Genomic DNA, 20,097 nt, shown 5'->3' with positions numbered 1-20,097 from the left:
CCTGCAAAATGCGGGACTGTCCCGGGCAATCCGGGGCACATGGTCACCCTACGGTCACATGTAAATACAGGAAGTGACAGAAATCGACTCTCATCGCCTCACACTGACAGAGTGTGCGGTGAGAAGAGCCGATCAGCGAAATCTCCTCACAGGGGAGTGCAGGGCATGTAATCAGGACACTGATCATCAGTGCCCTGATTACAGTAAAGCCCCAGAAGTGCCACCAATCAATGCCCATGAGTGCCACCGATCAGTGCCCATGAGTGCATATCAGTGACATAAATCAGTGCCCATCAGTGACACGTATGTGCCGTTGCTTCAGTGACTGTGCCTTTACCGGCGGCTCCTGTACGCATGCGCGGGAGTGACTTCATCGCGGCTCTTGCCAATCACAGCCCCCGAGCCACGTTTCCCGGAAGTAACCCCCTGGAGACATGTTACCGCCGGAGGGGGATGAGGACTGTAACGGTCACCACCACCGACAAGCCAGCAGACTTTAGACACGATCCATCTCATTTCCCAGAATAACGAGACTGACAAGCTCTGCTACTGGTTTCAAAATGTATGAACACTTTTAACCTCCTGAGCGGTGTTCCCGAGTCTGACTCGGGGTGAGATTTTTGGGCTAAAATCGGTAACCCCGAGTCAGACTCGGGCTTGCCTCGCTGGATGTACAGGAATGGTTTACTTACCTTGTCCCTGGATCCAGCGATGCCACCGCGCTGTGTGAGCGAGCGGGACCTCGCTCAATTCACACAGCGTCCTCCTGTGCCACCGATCTCCGTTCCCTGCGACGTTACGACGCACGGGGACGGAGAACGGCGCCAAATTCAAAAACTTAAACAAACACATTACATACAGTATACTGTAATCTTATAGATTACAGTACTGTATGTAAAAAATACACACCCCCTTGTCCCTAGTGGTCTGCCCAGTGTCCTGCATGTCATTTTATATAATAAAAACCTTTTTTTCTCCCTGCAAACTGTAGATTGTCCATAGCAACCAAAAGTGTCTCTTTATGTCAAAAATAGTTTTAGATCAGCTAAAAAACAGCGATAATAAATTATAATCACTTGCAGAATTGTGCGATAGCGATTTGTGGGGAAATTCGTCATAAAAAATAAATAAATAATGACAACGACAATTCTGCAACTGAGCAAATTTCAGTGATTTTGATTTGATTACATTATTGAATAATTTTTATTATAATTATATTATTATTTGTTATAATTATTTATAATTATTTATTATATTATAATTTATAATTTTGTTTTTAAAAAAATGTCATACCCGGGATGCCTATTAGAATCTTGTTTGGTCAGATTTAAGTGAGTTATTTCTAAAAATTACAGGCCTACAATATAAAACGCCAAATTTCCTTGCAAATAATGGTACCGCTTTCAGCATGTTTTTTCTGAAAGAATCATACCGCCAGGGAGGTTAATGGTATCTTAGCTTTCTTATATACAGTACAGCATGTTTCAGTTAATCACAGGGACAGAGGAACTCTCCACCCACACATCACACAATGGGGCTTCAATCACATTCTTTTAGACAATGACATTCAGTTGAGCTAATCATTAGTCATCCCCCAGACGTCCCGTCTCCGCATTTAGAGGAGGTAATTACTACAGCTTGACAAGTCACATTCCACATACAAAACATAATTGACATGCTAATTCCCTACCCCCTGAAAGGAGACATCTGCATCTGACCTTTCCGACTTAGTTAGCATCACACAATGGACAATGTAATGTCTTTCAAGAGTCTATTGACCTGGTGTGGGTCAGCATGAACCAAACTGTAATATTCCAAGATATCCTGCAAAACATGAATTATTGTTTCTCAATCACCCTATGCCCAAAAGGGGCACAGGGTGACCCTAGACCCAAGAGTCATTAGTGACGCTGGCACAGGGGTACCCCCCATCCTTCAAAGGTCTTTGGGTGTCACGGCTCATTCCGTTACAAGGACCGCTGCGGGGGCTTCGATGTAAGGTAAGTAATTCCTAATGAGCTAGTATGCTATGCACACTAGCTCATTATGCCTTTGTCTTGCAGGATTTATTTATTTTCTTCCAAGGGTTTCCAACCACTTTAATGGGTAATGTCCAGATCCAAATAAAGCATCTGTTTGCTGTGTTCAGTGTCAGCTGTACTGTAAAGGGTCCTGTACTTCAGGCACTCACAGCGCTGGAGCCTCGATACCCGGAAGACACGCCGAGGCAACATGTCAGCAACCTCGGCGTAGACCAGGTGAGTTACCGAGGCCTTGTTTTAAGGTAAGTATTTAATAATGAGCTATTATGCGGTGTAAAAAATAAATAAAAAAATTGGGGCAATACAACCACTTTTAAGTCAGATCGATATCAGATGGCAGCAGTTTGAACCCAGCCTAAGATGAAGGAACAGCAGCAGACAGATATGGTCATTCCTCTGCCCATTCTCTTCTCTCCTAGTGTTAGTATATTTTCTATTAGCACATATACATATTAATGATTTAATGAAAATATGTTTAATTAATTTGTGTTTTATATAATACTATTTATTCAGATAATAACACCGATTTGTAAGTGACATATTGAGCTTTATTGTAACACCCGCTAACAAGCACATGAAACACACAACATTTTACTATTTCCTAGTAAGACATTTCTATATTTTCATGCAGCATAGCTAATATAATTCCTGTCTAGAAAGATCACATCTATTGACCTTATTATGGAGGTTTCTGTTAATTAAATGTTCTCTTCAACTGCATGATTAGCACAAGCAGCAATTAACCTTTGACCTCTCCACATCCTCCAGATTCTGCCTTCTGTGGTTTTCATTTTTAGTTAATGGTTCTTCTTTTGCATGTAAAAAAAAAAAACATACACCTATGGTTTCGACATACAGAGTGCCCCTTGAACCATTTTCATTGGTCCCTACCTACAGAAGCTTTAAGAGTTGATTTACTAAAGACAAATAGGCTGTTCTCTTTGCAAGGGATTTTTTCGCAGAACTTAGTGGATATGATGAAATTTAATTTTGCGAAGAATACCAAAAATATACAAATGAAAAAAAAAAAACATAATTTTTGCTTGCACATGATTGGATGATGAAAATCAACAAAGTCTCACCTCATTCATTAAGCTCTGGGAACAGTCTATTTTCCTTTAGTAAATCAATCCCCTAAAATTGAACGTCCCTAGAGCCATTGGGGTTGATTTACTAAAGGTAAATACACAGTTTACTTTGCAAAGGAAGCTGCACTTTGCAAGGAAACTTTCCCCTTAGCTCAATAAATGAGCTAAAGCTCTGTTGACGTCCATCATCCAATCATGTGCAAGCAAAAATGCAGTTTTTGTATGCTTCTTTAACCTCCCTGGCGGTATGATTCTGTCTGAAAAAACATGCTGAAAGCGGTACAATTATCTGCAAGGAAATTTGGTGTTTTATACTGTAGGCCTGTGATTTTTAGGAATAACTCACTTAAATCTGACCAAACAAGAATCTAATAGGCATCCAGGGTATGACATTTTTTTAAAAACAAATTTTTAAATTATAATATAATAAGTAATTATAAATAATTATAGCAAGTAATAATATAATTAAAATAAAAATTATTCAATAATGTAATCAACTCAAAAACACTGAAATTTGCTCAGTTGCAGAATTGTTGCTGTCATTATTTTATTTTTTTATGACGAATTTCCCCGCAAATCTCTATCGCACAATTCTGCAAGTGATTATAATTTATTATCGCTGTTTTCTAGCTGATCTAAAACCATTTTTGACATAAAAAGACACTTTTGGTTGCTATGGACAATCTACAGTTTTCAGGCAGAAAAAAAGTTTTTTATTATATAAAATGACATGCAGGGCACTGGGCAGACCACTAGGGACAAGGGGTGTGTGTTTTTTTTACATACAGTACTGTAATCTATAAGATTACAGTATACTGTATGTATTGTGTTTGTTTACTTTTTTGAATTTGGCGCCGATCTCCGCTCCCGTGCGTCGTAACGTCGCAGGGAACGGAAATCGGCGGCACAGGAGGACGCGGTCTGAACCGAGCGGGACCTCGCTCACACAGCGTGGTGACATCGCTGGATCCAGGACAAGGTAAGCCAGCGCACGCTGCAGGCTCTGCATAGCTTACCCCGAGCGTGACTCGGGGTTACCGATTTTGGTAGAAAAAATCAACCCCGAGTCACGCTCAGGGATACCGCCAGGGGGGTTAAAGTGGTTGGGTATTCTTCGGGAAGTGACCCAGAGAGACAGGTAATAAACATGATGAAAGTTTTAAGGAATGAAACATATCAGGAGAGGCTTCATGTACAGACTGGAGGAAGAAGGAAAAGAGGAGACATAGTTGAAACCTTTAAAAACATCAAGGAGGTGAATAAGGTTGAGGAGGGTAGTACTTTCACTATGACGTTTAGATCAAGAAAATGGGGATACGACCTCAAACTGGCGGGAGGAAAATTCAAAACAAATCTAAGACCCCTTTCACACTGGGGCCACCCATGCGTTAGCGGTAGGGTTGTCCCGATCCTTATTTCTTATGAGAAATCCTCACTTCCTGTTCTTCTGTCTGTAACTACACACAGTACTGCGAGGCTTTCCCCCTGGTGTGGAGAAAGCCTCTTGTGGGGGGAGGGGGCGAGCAGGAGTGTCAGGACGCTCTATAAGTTGCAGATAGAGAAAGGAGCTGTGTCTTAGTAGGCGTCCTGACACTCCGGCTCGCCCCCTCCCCCTCAAGAGGCTTTCTCCACACCAGGAAGAAAGCCTTGCATTACTGTGTGGAGTTACAGACAGAAGAACAGGAAGTGAGCATTTCTCAGAAGAAATAAGGACATTTAAAAGCAAAATGGAAGGATGAGGTAAGTGAAGGAGGACTGCACTAAGGTAAAGGAAGCTATTTAGGGATTTTTTTTTTCACCTTTACAACCCCGTTAAGGGATTCAACTATGCATGAGAACATAGGAAATGGGGTCCAACAATCATCATGATGTCCAACAATCTTTATACAATTTTCCTTTAGATTTACCAAAACCATATAATATGAGGTCAAACCTAAACACTTTAATTTCCATGCAATCAGATGGACGCTTGCACTACATAGTTGAAGGAAATTGAATAAGAAAATGGTATAATGTATGGCCAGCTTTAGTGAAGACTTCTGGGAAAATCAGTAAGTCAATCACACAAGCAGGTAATGACAATTCCGGGGGCATTCTGTACACCAGTGGTGTATACAACACCTTCGGGTTGCTTTGGTTGCATAGAATTTTACAGTTAAATTACAGTCTTTGTAAAGACACAAATCCCAGTTCTGTCAGGGGAGAGGAGACTCCCCTAGTCAGTTCCATCCCCCCCACAGTTAAAACACACTGAGAGAACACAGTTAACCCCTTGATCGCCCCCTAGTGTTTCACCCTTTTCCTGCCAGTGACATTTATACAGTAATCAGTGGATATTTTTAGCTCTGCTCGCTGTATAAAGGTCAGTGGTCAGAAAAAAATGTCAAAGGTGTCCGATTTGTTTGCGGCAAACCCGATAAAAATCGCTGATCGCCATCATTACTAGTACAAAAAATAATAATAAAAATGCCATAAATCTATCCCCTATTTTGTAGAAGCTATTACTTTTGCGCAAAACCAATCAAACGCTTTTTGCGTTTTTTTTTTTACCAAAAATATGTAGAATACATATGGGCCTAAACTGAGGAAAAAAATTTTATTTATTTTTTAAATTGGGATAATTATTATGGCAAAAAGTAAGATACAGGGGGTTATTTACGAAAGGCAACTCCGCTTTGCACAACAAGTACAAACTACAAGTGAAAAGTGCACTTGAAATTGCACTGAAAGTACACTTGGAAGTGCAGTCACTGTAAATCTGAGGGGTAGATCTGAAACGAGGGGAAGCTCTGCTAATTTTATCATCCAATCATGTACAAGCTAAAATAATGCTTTTTATTTTCCTTGCATGTCCCCCTTAGATCTACAGCGACCGCACTTCCAAATGCACTTTGCACTTGTAGTTTGCACTTGTAGTGCAAAGTGGATTTCGTAAATAACCCCCTTTGTGTTTTTGCTCTTCTTTTGTTTATAGCGCAAAAAATAAAAACCACAGAGGTGATCAAATACCACCAAAAGAACGCTCAATTTGCTGGGGAAAAAAGGACGTAAATTTTGTTTGGGTACAACATCGCACGACTGTGCAATTGCCTGTTAAACAACGCAGTGTAGAAATTTTATATGCTATGTTATTGTATTCACTATATTTTTTCTACAAAAGTGGAGTTACCCTTTAAGTTCCTTTTAATGTAATAAATTCATACAAAGCATGTCATCATGTTATACCAATGTACTTTGCTAGACCATGCTATGCACAGATTTCAGCAGGGAATGTCCATTGAACCTTTAGTTATTTCTACCTCCACCATGTAAAGGAATGGAAGTTGAAATTCTAAATTTACAATAGCTTTAATCATGTCTCAGTGATTTTCACTTAATTCACTTTGCCTGTAATTACCAGGGTCATGACATCTGTCTCCTCTGCGATTCATATATCAAGCTAAGCAGATTCTCTGCTAGTGCAGACCTCAGCCACGGGCCATGTGTAAGAGCTACATGCAACCCATTGTATTAATGAGGAGCGTTGTAAGAATGGAGAGACTTACCATATCTCCCTCTAACTGGGTGGTAACATCCAGACTTCATTCATTTCATCAGTATGACAACTACACTATTACTAAATGACAATTAAAAACCCATCAAATTTATAAAAATAATTCCATAAAGCATGTACTAAAGACCGGTGTCACCTGTTCCGTACCACCCCACATCATTTTACTGCCCTACTCTACCTATAATGGAAAAATTCACTTTGTACAATAGTATTCTTCAATTTAGAATACCGGTATATCTTTTATGTTTACATAACGTAGATATAAATATATAAATGTATATGTATATATATATATATATATATATATATATATATATATATATATATATATATTATGATTTTGTAAGAACTGAAAACTCTTTATTTAACGGGTCTTATGGGGGTGGTGTGCCATTTTCTAAACAACGCCTGGCCACTAAATCATCTGAAAAATTCCTGCCCCCTAGTATCTTTTTCCAACTCAGTGACTCTGTTTTTGATTTTTTTTTTTTTTATGACATGTTGGTGTTATATCTTTCTTTTCTTGACATGAAACTGATCAATGCTCCCGATCACAGGGAGCTGTGATCAGTGTCCTGTCACTAGGCAGAGTGGGGAAATGCTTGTTTACATTAGCATTTCCCCATTCTTCCTCTACGTGAGACGATCACGGGTATCCCAACGGACATCTACTCCAGGTGACCAGGGCAGGCTCAGGGCAGGCGCACGCACCCACAATGCCACGACTTAAAGGGCAATGTACAGGTACGTTGTTATGCCCAGCCGTGCCATTCTGCCGACATATATCGTCTGAGCCGGTCGGCAAGTGGTTAATGCATTCTAAAAACCTTTTTTTGCTGCAGCTGCCCCCCAGAACCCCCCTTTTACTTACCTGAGCCGATCCATCCCAGGAATGGGCACGAGCCTATCGGCTTCAGCCACGCGGTCTCTCTCATCATTGGACAGATTGAGAGCACCAGGAGCCATTGGTTCCCACTGCTGTCAATCAAATTCAGTGAAACAGAAGCGGAGGGGTGAATCCCGCTGTCTGTGTCAATGAACGCAGCAGTAGGATTCGGGGGTGCGCCCACAAGCGGCTCTCCGTAGGGGCACCTGAAGGAGGAGAGGGGCCCGGAGCGCCGGCGGGGCACCCCAGAAGAGGAGGATCGGGGCTGCTCTGTGCAAAACCCTTGCACAGAGCAGGTAAGTATAACATGTTTGTTATTTTTATGCAAAAAACTGGAACCTTTACAACCCCTTTAATTGGCTTCTGTCTAAAGTGGCCCTAGTATGCTTCCAGACTGTAAGCTTATTGAATGCAGAAAATGATATCTTTGTATAATATGTAAAGGGCTGCATAAATTGTTGGCGCTATATAAATAGCTGTAATAAATATTCTTAACTTTAGCTTGCATAAGAACCTTACAGGCAAATTGTTGGTTGTCTATTGTCATACTAAGACTTATTTTACCTTGATTGATTTTACTTTTATTATAATTTTCTTAATTACAACTTAGTTGCTGCTGTCACAAACACACACAACTAAAAAGTGAAGTGCATGTGAGCCCATATTAGATAAATGTGACATTAGAGACGTATGGCTCTGAGCTATGTTACAGAGGTAGGCGTTCCAGGCAATAAAACAGGAGGAGAATGCTCTAATAAGCACACAGCTCAGCTCCTTCTGACAGAGGAAGGATTCTACTGAAATGACAACGGTGAGTGTGTCTGCCGCACTAAAACCTACAAAGTCAACTAAAAGATATAAAAGTGTCAGGAGGAATACCAGCATCTTCCAAGTCCCTCCACAGAGGTAAGCTGGGTGTTTTATTCACTATGTATTATGTCATCTAGGCATTGACTGTAGTGCTTTGGTATGGTTACCATTCAAGGATGTATGTCATTCTAAAATCAGTCTATAGAATAAGATAACATTTATTGTGTCCACTTTATTGTGCGTTCAAGAATTTTGTGCACTTTATCCTTTTTGTGAAATGGCTCATTCAAAAAATGGCACAGCTTTGCGAATGCGAACATTGAAAAAACAAACACTAAATTGATATATCTTATAGAACACAGCATTGTTTAAAATTATCTAATGTGTACAAAACATTTGTGTTTATTGTGTGTATTATTATTATTATTATTATTATTATTATTATTATTATAAGTAGTAGTCGTACAGTAAGTGGATTCAAACATACCTAGAGCAAACATAGATCTGTAAAAAATATATATATAAATGAGAACAAAAAAGGTGGGGGGAGTGGAAGGGCAGACCCAATGGACCACTTTTTCTGCTGTCACTCTTCTACATTTCTATTATTATTATTATTATTATTATTATTATTATAAAACTATAAAGCAAACAAACAAAAAAACATATATAAATGAGAACAAAAAAAAGGGGGGGGTGGAAGGGCAGACCCAATTAACCACTTTTTCTGCTGTTACTCTTCTACATTTCTAGTATAATTATTATTGATATTATTATTATTATTATTATTATTATTATTATTATTATAAAACAAACAAACAAAAAAACATATATAAATAAGAACAAAAAAGGGGGGAGGGCAGACCCAATGGACCAATGTTCTGCTGTTACTCTTCTACATTTCTATTATTATTATTTTGTTTTATTATTAATATTATTATTATTATTATTATTATTATAAAACAAACAAAAAAAATATATAAATGGGAACAAAAAAAAGGGGGGGGGGTGGAAGGGCAGACCCAATGGACCACTTGTTCTGCTGTTACTCTTCTACATTTCTATTATTATTATTATTATTTTTATTATTAATAATAATAATAATAATAATAATAATAATAATAATAATAGAAATGTAGAAGTGTGACAGCAGAAAAAATGGTCCATTGGGTCTGCCCTTTTACCCCCCCCCCTTTTTTTTTTGTTCTCATTTATATATGGGGTCTTTTTGTTTGTTTTTTTTTTTACTTTTTCCTAGTACAGAGCTATGTTTGCCCTAGGTTTGTTTGAATCCAGTACTACTACTACTACTTATAATAATAATAATAATAATAATAATAAAATTAATATGAATAATAACATTAGTGCCGATGATTCACTATTGATATCATTCATATTATTTTTATTAATATGAATGCATTGGTCATGCAAATAATTGTTTTAAATACATAAGTACTGTAGTACATTTAAAAAGCTGAGAGATTCAGTACCTTGGACAGCACGTGATTTTTAGATGATACTCTTAAATATATATGAGGCTCTATGCACACTGGGATTTAAAAAATGGCAGTTCACTTGGCAGAAGAAAAAAACCCACTCGTATATTATTTTCTGTACAAAGTTTAGATGACTTTAGGAAAGTTTTGCGTTTTTTCTGCCAGAAAGTTTCAATCAGGAACACAAACCAGAAAGGATTTTTTTTTCTGCCTCTAAACGTTCAGCTTAGATATGCCTGTAGAAGCATCTCAATGTTATCCTTTGGGGTTTATCTACTAAAGGGAAGTAGAGTGTGCACTTTGCAAAGTACAGTTGCACTCTGCAAGAGCAGTTACACCAGAGCTTAGTAAATAAGATAAAGCTCTGCTGTTGTCCATCATCCAATCACGAGCAAGCAAAAATGCTGTTTTTTTTTTACCTTGCATGTGATTGGGTATTTTTTTGCAAAGTGAATCTTTACATCATTTACTAAGCTCTGAAGCAACTGCTCTTACAGAGTGCAACTGCAAAGTGCACACTCTACTTGCCTTTAGTAAATCAACCCCATAGGATAACATTGAGATGCTTCTACGGGCAGAACACAAAACTCCTGTAGAAGGAACGATTTTTAAAGGGGTTGTAAAGGTAATTATTTTTTTTAAATAACAAACATGTTATACTTACCTCTACTGTGCAGATCATTTGCACAGAGTGGCCCCGAGCCTGGTCTTCTGGGGTCCCTCGGCGGCTGTCTCGGCTCCTCCCGCAAGAACTAACTCCCTTCATGCTAGCTCTCTCCCAAGGGTGTTAGTTCTTGCGGGCGCACTCCTGTGATACAGCCAGGGCCATAGCCGCAGACTGTATCACTCAGCCCCGCCCCTCCGGCGCGCCGCATCATTGGCTGTGATTGACTGCTTTCAATCAACCAATGAATGAGCCGAGAAGCCTGCGCATTCACGGCACGGGAATTTAGATGGGTCAGGTAAGTAACGGGGGGCTGGAGGGCCGCTAATCCTCGGATGTTTTTTCACCTTAATGCATAGCCTGTGCCATCAGAGACCCGGAGAAAGAATCGGCCGCCGCCGGATGACGACCATAGAGATTTCCAGTCACCAGTCATCTCTATGACCGTCGGAGGACCGGGCGCAAAGTTATGATGTCACGTCCGGACCGCGGATGTAAACAAAGCCGCAATCGTGGCTGTCAGCATGAGATCAGTGAATTTTTTTTTCAATCTCATGCTTTCCAGCCTGGAGGAGAGATGCAGGGTTTTATTGACGCTGCATCTCTCCATTAAGAGGACCTGTCACGATATATATCTATTACAAGGGATGTTTACATTTCTTGTAATAGGAATAAAAGTGATAAATAAAAATGTAAAAGAAATTATAAAAAAATAAAACAAAAATAAAAATGTAAGTCCCGCCCACATATGTAAACGCAGTTCAAACCACACACGTGAGGTAGCGCCGCATGTGTTAGAGCATGAGCAACAATTCTAGCACTAGACATCCTCTGTAACTTTAAACTGGTAACCTGTAAAGTGTGGTATGTTGGGTATCTATTTACTCGGCGTAACATCATCTTTCACATTATACAAAAAAATGGTCTAACTTTACTGTTTTGTTATTTTTTAATTCATGAAATCGTTGTTTGTTTTTTTTAAAGGCATTTAAAAAATTATTGCGCAAATACCATGCGAGATAAAACAGTTGCAATGACTGCCATTTTATTCCCTAGGGTGTCTGCTAAAAAAAACATGTATAATGACTAATTTTCGAGAGAGAAGTGCCAGAATTGGCCTGGTATGGAAGTGGTTAAACAAATCAGTTTATTTCATTTTTTATTTATTTTGCCTATGGTTTTGTTCTTGCAGCATTTCAGATGATGAAAATGCAGAAGGAAAAGAGGAGAACAATGACCCAGAAACAATCTTCCAGAATATTCAGATGCAAAAGGAACTTGTTGCGGATATTAGATGTAGACCTTGGCCAATGCGACAAAAGCTACGCTCGCTCAAGTATGTTTTTATTTTATTTTATCGTAAACATTCCTATCCACCATTATGTATGTACCAACTGCATGGAAAATATACAAATGGGCATACCATGCTGGTGATGACAAGGATATACATATATCAGGCATACATAGAAGAAAATAGGGCAGTTAAAGTTGCATGTTAACCACTTTAGCCCCAGAGGATTTGGCTGCCCAATGGCCGGGCTATTTTTTGTGATTTGGCACAGCGTAATTTTTACTGACATTTTTACCGACGTGGCACCCAAACAAAATTGACATCCTTTTTTTCCCACAAATAGAGCTTTCCTTTGGTGGTATTTGATCACCTCTGCGGTACTTATTTTTTGTTGCTATAAACAAAAAAATAGCGACGATTGAAAAAAAGCAATATTTTTTACTTTTTGCTATAATAAATATCCCCAAAAATATAAAAAATATATTAAAAAAAACATTTTTTTTCCCTCAGTTTAGGCCGATATGTATTCTTCTACATATTATTGGTAAAAAAAATTGCAATAAGCGTATATTAATTGGTTTGCGCTACAGTTATAGCGTCTAAAAAATAGGGGATAGATTTATTTATTTTTTATTAATAATTTTTTTTAACTAGTAATGGCGGCGATCTGTGATTTTTATCGTGACTGCGACATTATGGCGGACACATCGGACACTTTTGACGCTATTTTGGGACCATTGTCATTTACACCGTGATCAGTGCTAAAAATGCACTGGCAGGGAAGGGGTTAACCACTAAGGGGCGAGGAAGAGGTTAGGTGTGTCCTAGGGAGTGATTCTAACTGTGGGGGGGCTGGACTACGAGTGACGCGACAGTGATCACTGCTCCCGATGACAGGGAGCAGTAGATCCCTATTCTGTCACTAGGCAGCACAGGGAAATGCCTTGTTTACATAGGCATCTCCCCGTTCTGCCGCTCCGCGAAACGATCAAGGGCACCCGGGGGACATCGAGTGCGCGGGCACGCGGCAGGGGCGCCGCGCACACCCGCACAGCAGCAAATTCAAACAGTTATACAGGTACCTCCCTTTGCGCAGCTGTGCCAGTCGCCCAGAAATGAATGTAACAATTTAAATTATTTTCTGATAGTATTGATTTCTGTTAAGTGATAGATTTTGATTCCCCTTAGCTATCCCTTTCCCAACTGTCTTTTACCCCCTTCCATTTTCTTACTCATTTATATTCTGCCATTCCCTTTTTTTCCTTTTGTTTATCATCATTTTAATACACGCTATAGTTCAGCCAATAAGAAATGCTTTGGTGGTTTCCATGCGATAATAAGCTCTTCCCATTCTCAAAACTTGGGTATAGTAATTTGCTACCATGCTCATTGTTAAAACCCAAAAACAACATGATTTAAATTTTTGAACGAACATTTGTACAAAATTCTCAGTAAATGTGATGACTTGATGAACGTCGTTCAAAAGTACTTTAAAATTCCTTTTGCTTTCTTTTTTTTAACAATAGATTTTTATTGAAAGTATTAACTTAACAGTACAGATTAAACCTTTTGCTTTCAACCTTTGATTTTGAAATGAATGGACTTTCCTGAAAGAAAAGCACATTTACTAAAAATGTGTTTGTTTGAGAAAAAATTTCCAACCCTGTACTGCGAACTGAAACAAATGTTAATTTTACCCAAACAATTATTAGAGAATTGAACGGACATTGTTAAAACAAAAACATTACAAACACAATTTCCCTAGTGTAGCCAGCTGTATTTATTTGCATTTAACAAAGTAATGCACGCTACATTCTGCAAAGTGTAATCTCTTGTCGTTTGTTCAATTTTAAAACATTTATTAACCTCCCTGGCGGTATGATTCTTTCAGAAAAAAGGTGCTGAAAGCGGTACCATTATTTGCAAGGAAATTTGGCGTTTTATATTGTAGGCCTGTAATTTTTAGGAATAACTCACTTAAATCTGACCAAACAAGATTCTAATAGGCATCCCGGGTATGACATTTTTTTAAAAACAAAATTATAAATTATAATATAATAAATAATTATAAATAATTATAACAAGTAATAATATAATTATAATAAAAATGATTCAATAATGTAATCAAATCAAAATCACTGAAATTTGCTCAGTTGCAGAATTGTCGCTGTCATTACTTTTATTTTTTTATGACGAATTTCCCCACAAATCGCTATCGCACAATTCTGCAAGTGATTATAATTTATTATCGCTGTTTTCTAGCGGCTCTAAAACTATTTTTGACATAAAGGGACACTTTTGGTTGATATGGACAATCTCCAGTTTGCAGGGAGAAAGAACAGTTTTTATTATATAAAAGTACATGCAGGACACTGGGCAGACCACTAGGGACAAGGGGGGTGTGTGTATTTTTTACATACAGTACTGTAATCTATAAGATTACAGTATACTGTATGTAAGGTGTTTGTTTACATTTTTGAATTTGGCGCCGTTCTCCGCTCCCGTGCGTCGTAACGTCGCAGGGAACGGAGATCGGCGTCACACAGAGGCACTGTGTGAATCGAGCGAGGTCCCGCTCGCTCGCACAGCGCGGTGGCATCGCTGGATCCAGGGACAAGGTAAGTAAACACTCCCTGTGGATCCAGCGAGGCAAGCCCGAGTCTGACTCGGGGTTACCGCTCGCAGCAGGAAAATCTAACCCCGAGTCAGACTCGGGAATACCGCCAGGCAGGTTAAAACATTAAAGCGTTACTAAACCCACAACACTAAAATCAGTCTGTATATGCAGGAAAAGCATGCTTGTTATACTCACTGTGGAACCTGAGGGGTTAATCCTGTACATTGTATAAAAAGGCTGTTTTATTCTGTCTTCTCTGATCCTCCCCTTCTTCCACAGTCCCCAATCCTCCAAGACAGAGCCTTTGGAGTTACTCTGCACATGCTAAGATTGTTGTATTGCTTGTTTTTTTTTTCCTTGGAAGGTTGCATGTGATCAGCACTATCCCATACCTCCCAACTTTCTGAGATGGGAATGAGGGACACCTATGAGCAAAAGTATGCAGACATAGGACACACCCCTTGCCACGCCCCCTTAAAGGAGAATTGTACAAAAAAATAAGATTGGTTAAACCCACAAGTGCTTTTTTTTACCACTACTATTCCTTTATATTGGCTTTTGGAATTTACAAATGCAGCAATTTAGAAATCAGATGAAAGGTTTAGCAATGAGAAACACTTTTTGATAGATAAAAAGTGCATTTTATATACATCTATATAGATCAGACCAAAATGAGGGACAAATGAGGAGAATGAGGGACAGAGGAACATTGCTCGAAATCAGGGACAGTCCCTCGAAATCAGGGACAGTTGGGAGCTATGCTATCCAGAAAGAGGGTCCGGGGTCTTGCAGCCTCATAGGACAGTCAGAGTAAAAATCCTTCTACAAGATTTAACCAGACACTGAGGCCCCGTACACACGACCAGTTTCCTCGGCAGAATTCAGCTTCCGACCGAGTTTCTGGCTGAATTCTGCCAAGAAACCAGGCCGCGTGTACACTTTCGGCCGAGGAAGCCGACGAGGAGCTCGGCGAGGAAATAGAGAACATGTTGTTCTATGGGAGCTCTCGCCCCGCCGAGCTCCTCGGCGGCTTCAGTGCTGAACTGGCCGAGGAACTCGATGTGTTTGGCACGTCGAGTTCCTCGGCCGTGTGTACGAGGCCTGATAGAAGTCACAAGACTGCTACATACTGCTGATGAGAAAGGGTACCAAGCAGTTTATATTTAGTAAAAGAATTGCATTTCCATGTTCTGTGTACTGTGGGAGACCTAATATAGTGTAGCACCCTCTACCAAAGGTACCTACCTTTGCTAGAGTGAGGATTTTTGTTTGGTAAAGCTGCCAGTGCAGGTAAATTTAGGCAGGCCTATGCTTCAGGCTAGGCCTGTTTGTTTTGATCAGGGGGCAGGGAGTGGTTAGTATAGCAGTGGGTGTGACCACCTGTGCTTTAGTTCTGGGGCGCCTCCCCTGCTTCCAGTTGTTCAGAATGTTCTGGAAGAGGGGCAGGGCATAGATCTGGCCTTCCTCTGGATCAACTGTGGGTATGGATTAGGGTGTATGGGATTGTACTGTGTTTATATTTTGTTTGTTTATTTATTTTTGTGGTTGGACTGGATGGACTTGTGTCTTTTTTTCAACCTGACTAACTATGTAACTATGGAGTGACAGGGAGCTCATGTGAGATGCCTTGACCAATCCCCAACAGGGATTGGCAGGGAGCAGGCCTCCCATATATACTCAGGTCCAGCCCACTGGAGAGGAGTTGTCGGCTGGGAGACGTGGAGAATGGAGTGCTAGATAGCAGCAGGGGCACCATCCCCATCTGGGGGGGGGGGGTGCGCGGCCCAGCGGAGGAGCCCGGGAGAGCTGGGAGGGAGCCTCATCCTTACATGGTCATGGCAGCAGGGTGATATAGTGGATGTTAGTAACTAGTAGCAACCATCCGCTACAATAGTGAATGCATGGTCCTGGGTTTAGTAACACCTAACACTAAATAGTAACACTATTTATTTATTTATTTACTTTATTTGATTGTTTATGTTTTTAAGTGCTAAATTTGCATGTGCACAAGCTTAATTAAGCAAAAAGGGCCAGATCCACGTAGCGCGGCGCTTTTTTACGTCCGGCGTAGTGTATCTCAGATACACTACGCCGCCGTAACTTACAGCGTATTTCCTGTATCCACAAAGAATTTGCGCCGTAAGTTACGGCGGCGTAGTGTAAATGTGTCGGCGTAAGGGCGCGCAATTCAAATGGCTAAGTTGTGGGCGTGTTTTATGTTAATACGTCTTGACCCGACGTAAATTACGTTTTATCTGAACGGCGCATGCGTGGGGGTATCCCAGTGCGCATGCTCCAAATTAACCCGCAACAAGCCAATGCTTTCGACGTGAACGTCATTCTACGCAAAGCCCTATTCGCGAACGTTTTACGCAAACGACGTACACAACGGAAAATTCTACGCTGGCCCGACGTCCATACTTAACATTGGCTACGCCTCATTTAGGAGGGGTAACGTTACGCCGAAAAAAGCCTTACGGAAACGACGTAAAAAAATGCGCCGGACGGACGTACGTTTGTGGATTGGCGTATCTAGCTAATTTCCATACTCAACGCGTAAATCGACGGAAGCGCCACCTAGCGTCCAGCGTAAATATGCACCTTTGATCCGACGGCGTACTAAGACGTATGCCAGTCGGTTCTAGCCCAGCTTCAGGCGTATCTTGTTTTGTGGATACAAAACAAAGATACGCCGGAGCATCCTAGAAGTTACGCGCCGTATCAATAGATACGCCAGCGTAACTTCTTTGTGGATCTGGCCCTATAACTATGTATGAAATGCAAAGGCTTACAGTAAAACAATCAGAAATCATGCTTGATTGATCTGATTTGGATCACATGTCTTTGCACGAAATTATTGTTTTAATTTTTTGCTCTGTGTTACTGAATAAGTCACACCAGTAAGTTTGGCTCACTGCAATTTGTTATTATATGTCAGACATCAGAGGTAAAGCACAGTGGTTAGTGCTTCTGCCTGCCAGCACTAGAGTCGTCAGTTTGAATACTATCCATGACATTACCTGCACAGAGTTTGCATGTTCTCCCTGTGTTTGTATGGGTTTCCTTCCACACTCTGAAACATACTGGTAGGTTAATTGGCTCCTGTCTAAACTGACCTTAGTATGCATATATATGAATGTGAGATAGAAACCATAGATTGTAAGTTCCCTGAAGGCAGGGACTGATGTGAAGGTATAATAAATATCTAAAGCACTGCATAAATTGATGGCACTGTAAGCAGGGAAGGAGAACCAGAGGGAAGGAGGGGCAATTACAGGATGCCCTGTGCAGCTTTTGGCAGCAGCTGAAAACCCTCCCGCTGACTTTTAGCTGTTGCAGGGAGAGACACAGACACAACTGTTGGCTTCCTTGTCCTGTTAAAAAAAATTAACCCTGTATTGTTTTAATCCATTGTAAAAAAAACAAATAGAAAATTGTATAAAAATAATTAGTAAAAATTGTAAAATAAAATAAATGTATTTAAACAAAATATATCAAATGTTGAAAACGATTTAAAAAAAGGGCTAATTCACACAGCTTCTCTGTTATCTATATGTCCACTAAGAATGATTTTAGTATATTTATTGTGAACATTTTTATATATATATGAGGGGGGCCCTGCCATGTAGGCTGTACGGGGCCCCATGATTTCTAACAGCAGCCCTGACTGTAAGTACCTGTAATAAATAAGGGTAAAAACTTTTAACGTTTATAACACTTCAGAAAAGAACAGTTCCATACTGTATGCATTACATAGTTAGTCAAGCTGAACAAATACACAATGCCATAGAGTTCAACCAATAGATAAATGGGCTGATAATCTGCATATATGGAATCCTAACCCCAAAGTTGGTTCAGAGGAGGACAATAAAACCCTTATAAAGAATGGTCCTATTTCTTCCAGATCCCTTAAGGTAGGGATCTCCAAGCTTTCTAAACAAAGGGCCAGTTTACTGTTCTTCAAACTTTAGGGGGACTGGACTGTGGCTAGTGGGGGTAAACAATGTTCTAAATTTAGTGAGAGTAAATAATGCCTCTGGCTTGGTGGTCATTAGGAGTCGAAAACATTACAAAGTGGCTGTGGTTAGTAAGAGGAATAGTTTTCCATCATTGGTATTAGTAGAAGGAAAATTGCCCATTGTTGGTGTCAGTGGGAGGAGGAGTGCCCCATCATTGGTATCCAGTGGAAGGAATAGTGCCCTACTATTGGTGTCAGTGGGAGGAATAATGCCTCGTATCAGTAGGAGGACAAGTGCTCCAAGGGCCAGATAAAGGCAAGCAAAGGGCCACATCCAGTCCACTGGCCAGAGTTGGGAGACCACTGCTCTAAGCAGGGGCGGACTGACCATTGAGGCACTCGGGCACTGCCCAAGGGCCCCATACCACTAGGCTCAGTAAAACCAGGGACAGTATGTAAAAATCTTATAAATAGTTTATTTTGTGCATTTAGAAATCTACTGCCTTTTTAAAAAACAATCATCTTTTGGGTAAGTCTCTTACTTTGAAGAAGTCTTTCCATTTACTGAGGTTTAAAGGGGTTGTAAAGGCAGAAGGTTTTTAACATTAAAGCGGAGGTCCAAACAAAAATGGAACCTCTGCTGTCCGGATTTCACATTTGGCACCTTTAAGGGGGGAGCAGATACCTGTCTAAGATGGGTATTTGCACCCACTTCCGGGCATAGATAGCCACATTATGTGCGGGTATCTATGCCATGTCCGGCTCCCCCCTGCGGTCTTCTGGGAAACACACAGGTCCCAGAAGACAGCAGGGACCATTCAGATCGCGCAGCACGACTTGCGCATGTGCAATAGGTAGGATGGCGGCGGCGACAGCATCCGAGAGCCGAGCGACAGATCGGCTTCTGTGCCGACATCGCGGGCATGCTGGACAGGTAAGTGTCCTTATTTTAAAAGTCAGCAGCTACAGTATTTGTAGCTGCTGACTTAAAAAAAAAAAAAATTGGCGGACCTCCTCTTTAATGCACTATATTCAATAAAATAAAAAGCCTTCTTTGTGCAGTAGCCCCCCTTGGCCCCCCAATACTTACCCGAGGTTCCTCTCTGTGCAGCGATGTCCACGAGTGTCGCAGCCATCCCAGATCCTCCTTCCTGATTGGCTGAGACACAGCAGCAGTGCCATTGGCTCCTGCTGCTGTCAATCAAAGTCAGCTGGCCAATCACAGGAGAGAGGGGGCGGGGCAGGGCCGGAACTCCGTGTCTGAATGGACACAGGGAGCTATGACTCGGTTGCCCCCATATCAAGCTGCTTGCTGTGGTGGCACTGATCATGGATGTGCCAGGAGCACAGAAGAGGGACGCAAGAAGAGGAGAATCCGGGCCACTCTGTGCAAATCCACTGCAACAGAGCAGGTAAGTATAACATGTTTGTTATTTTTATAGCAAAAAAAAAAACAAGACTTTACAATCACTTTAACATCTTTTCCTCCAGACTCAAAGAGTACCCCCTTCCAATTTTAAATACCTTAAAATAATAAAAGAAGAAATGTCTCGTTATTCTAAAGCAATATTCATGGGATTGCATGGTGGTGACTATAGGAATCTAAACGTACGTAGCTTTGAAAAAAATCTAAAGATACAGTTACTGACACTAGAGTGCAAAATGTCCCTTTATTTAGTGCTACATGCATCA

At 40.5% G+C, this 20,097-nt stretch overlaps 1 protein-coding gene across 1 annotated transcript in view; it reads left to right on the top strand.

Moving 5' to 3' along the window:
- The first annotated feature begins 8,337 nt into the window (after window positions 1-8,337).
- The window catches only part of TMC3 (transmembrane channel like 3), a 109,459-nt gene continuing 97,699 nt past the window's right edge, over window positions 8,338-20,097 (top strand). The window contains exons 1-2 of the mRNA XM_040342554.1: window positions 8,338-8,475; window positions 11,732-11,875. Of these exons, the coding sequence (XP_040198488.1) occupies window positions 8,372-8,475; window positions 11,732-11,875 (248 nt within the window). The 5' untranslated portion in view covers window positions 8,338-8,371. The remainder of the gene's footprint in view (window positions 8,476-11,731; window positions 11,876-20,097) is intronic.

This window comes from Rana temporaria, chromosome 3 (genome assembly GCF_905171775.1).
Source record: "Rana temporaria chromosome 3, aRanTem1.1, whole genome shotgun sequence".
In the NCBI taxonomy this organism is placed as follows: domain Eukaryota; kingdom Metazoa; phylum Chordata; class Amphibia; order Anura; family Ranidae; genus Rana; species Rana temporaria.
Note: the sequence above shows the minus strand (reverse complement) of the source record. Positions and strands in the feature narration are given on the sequence as shown.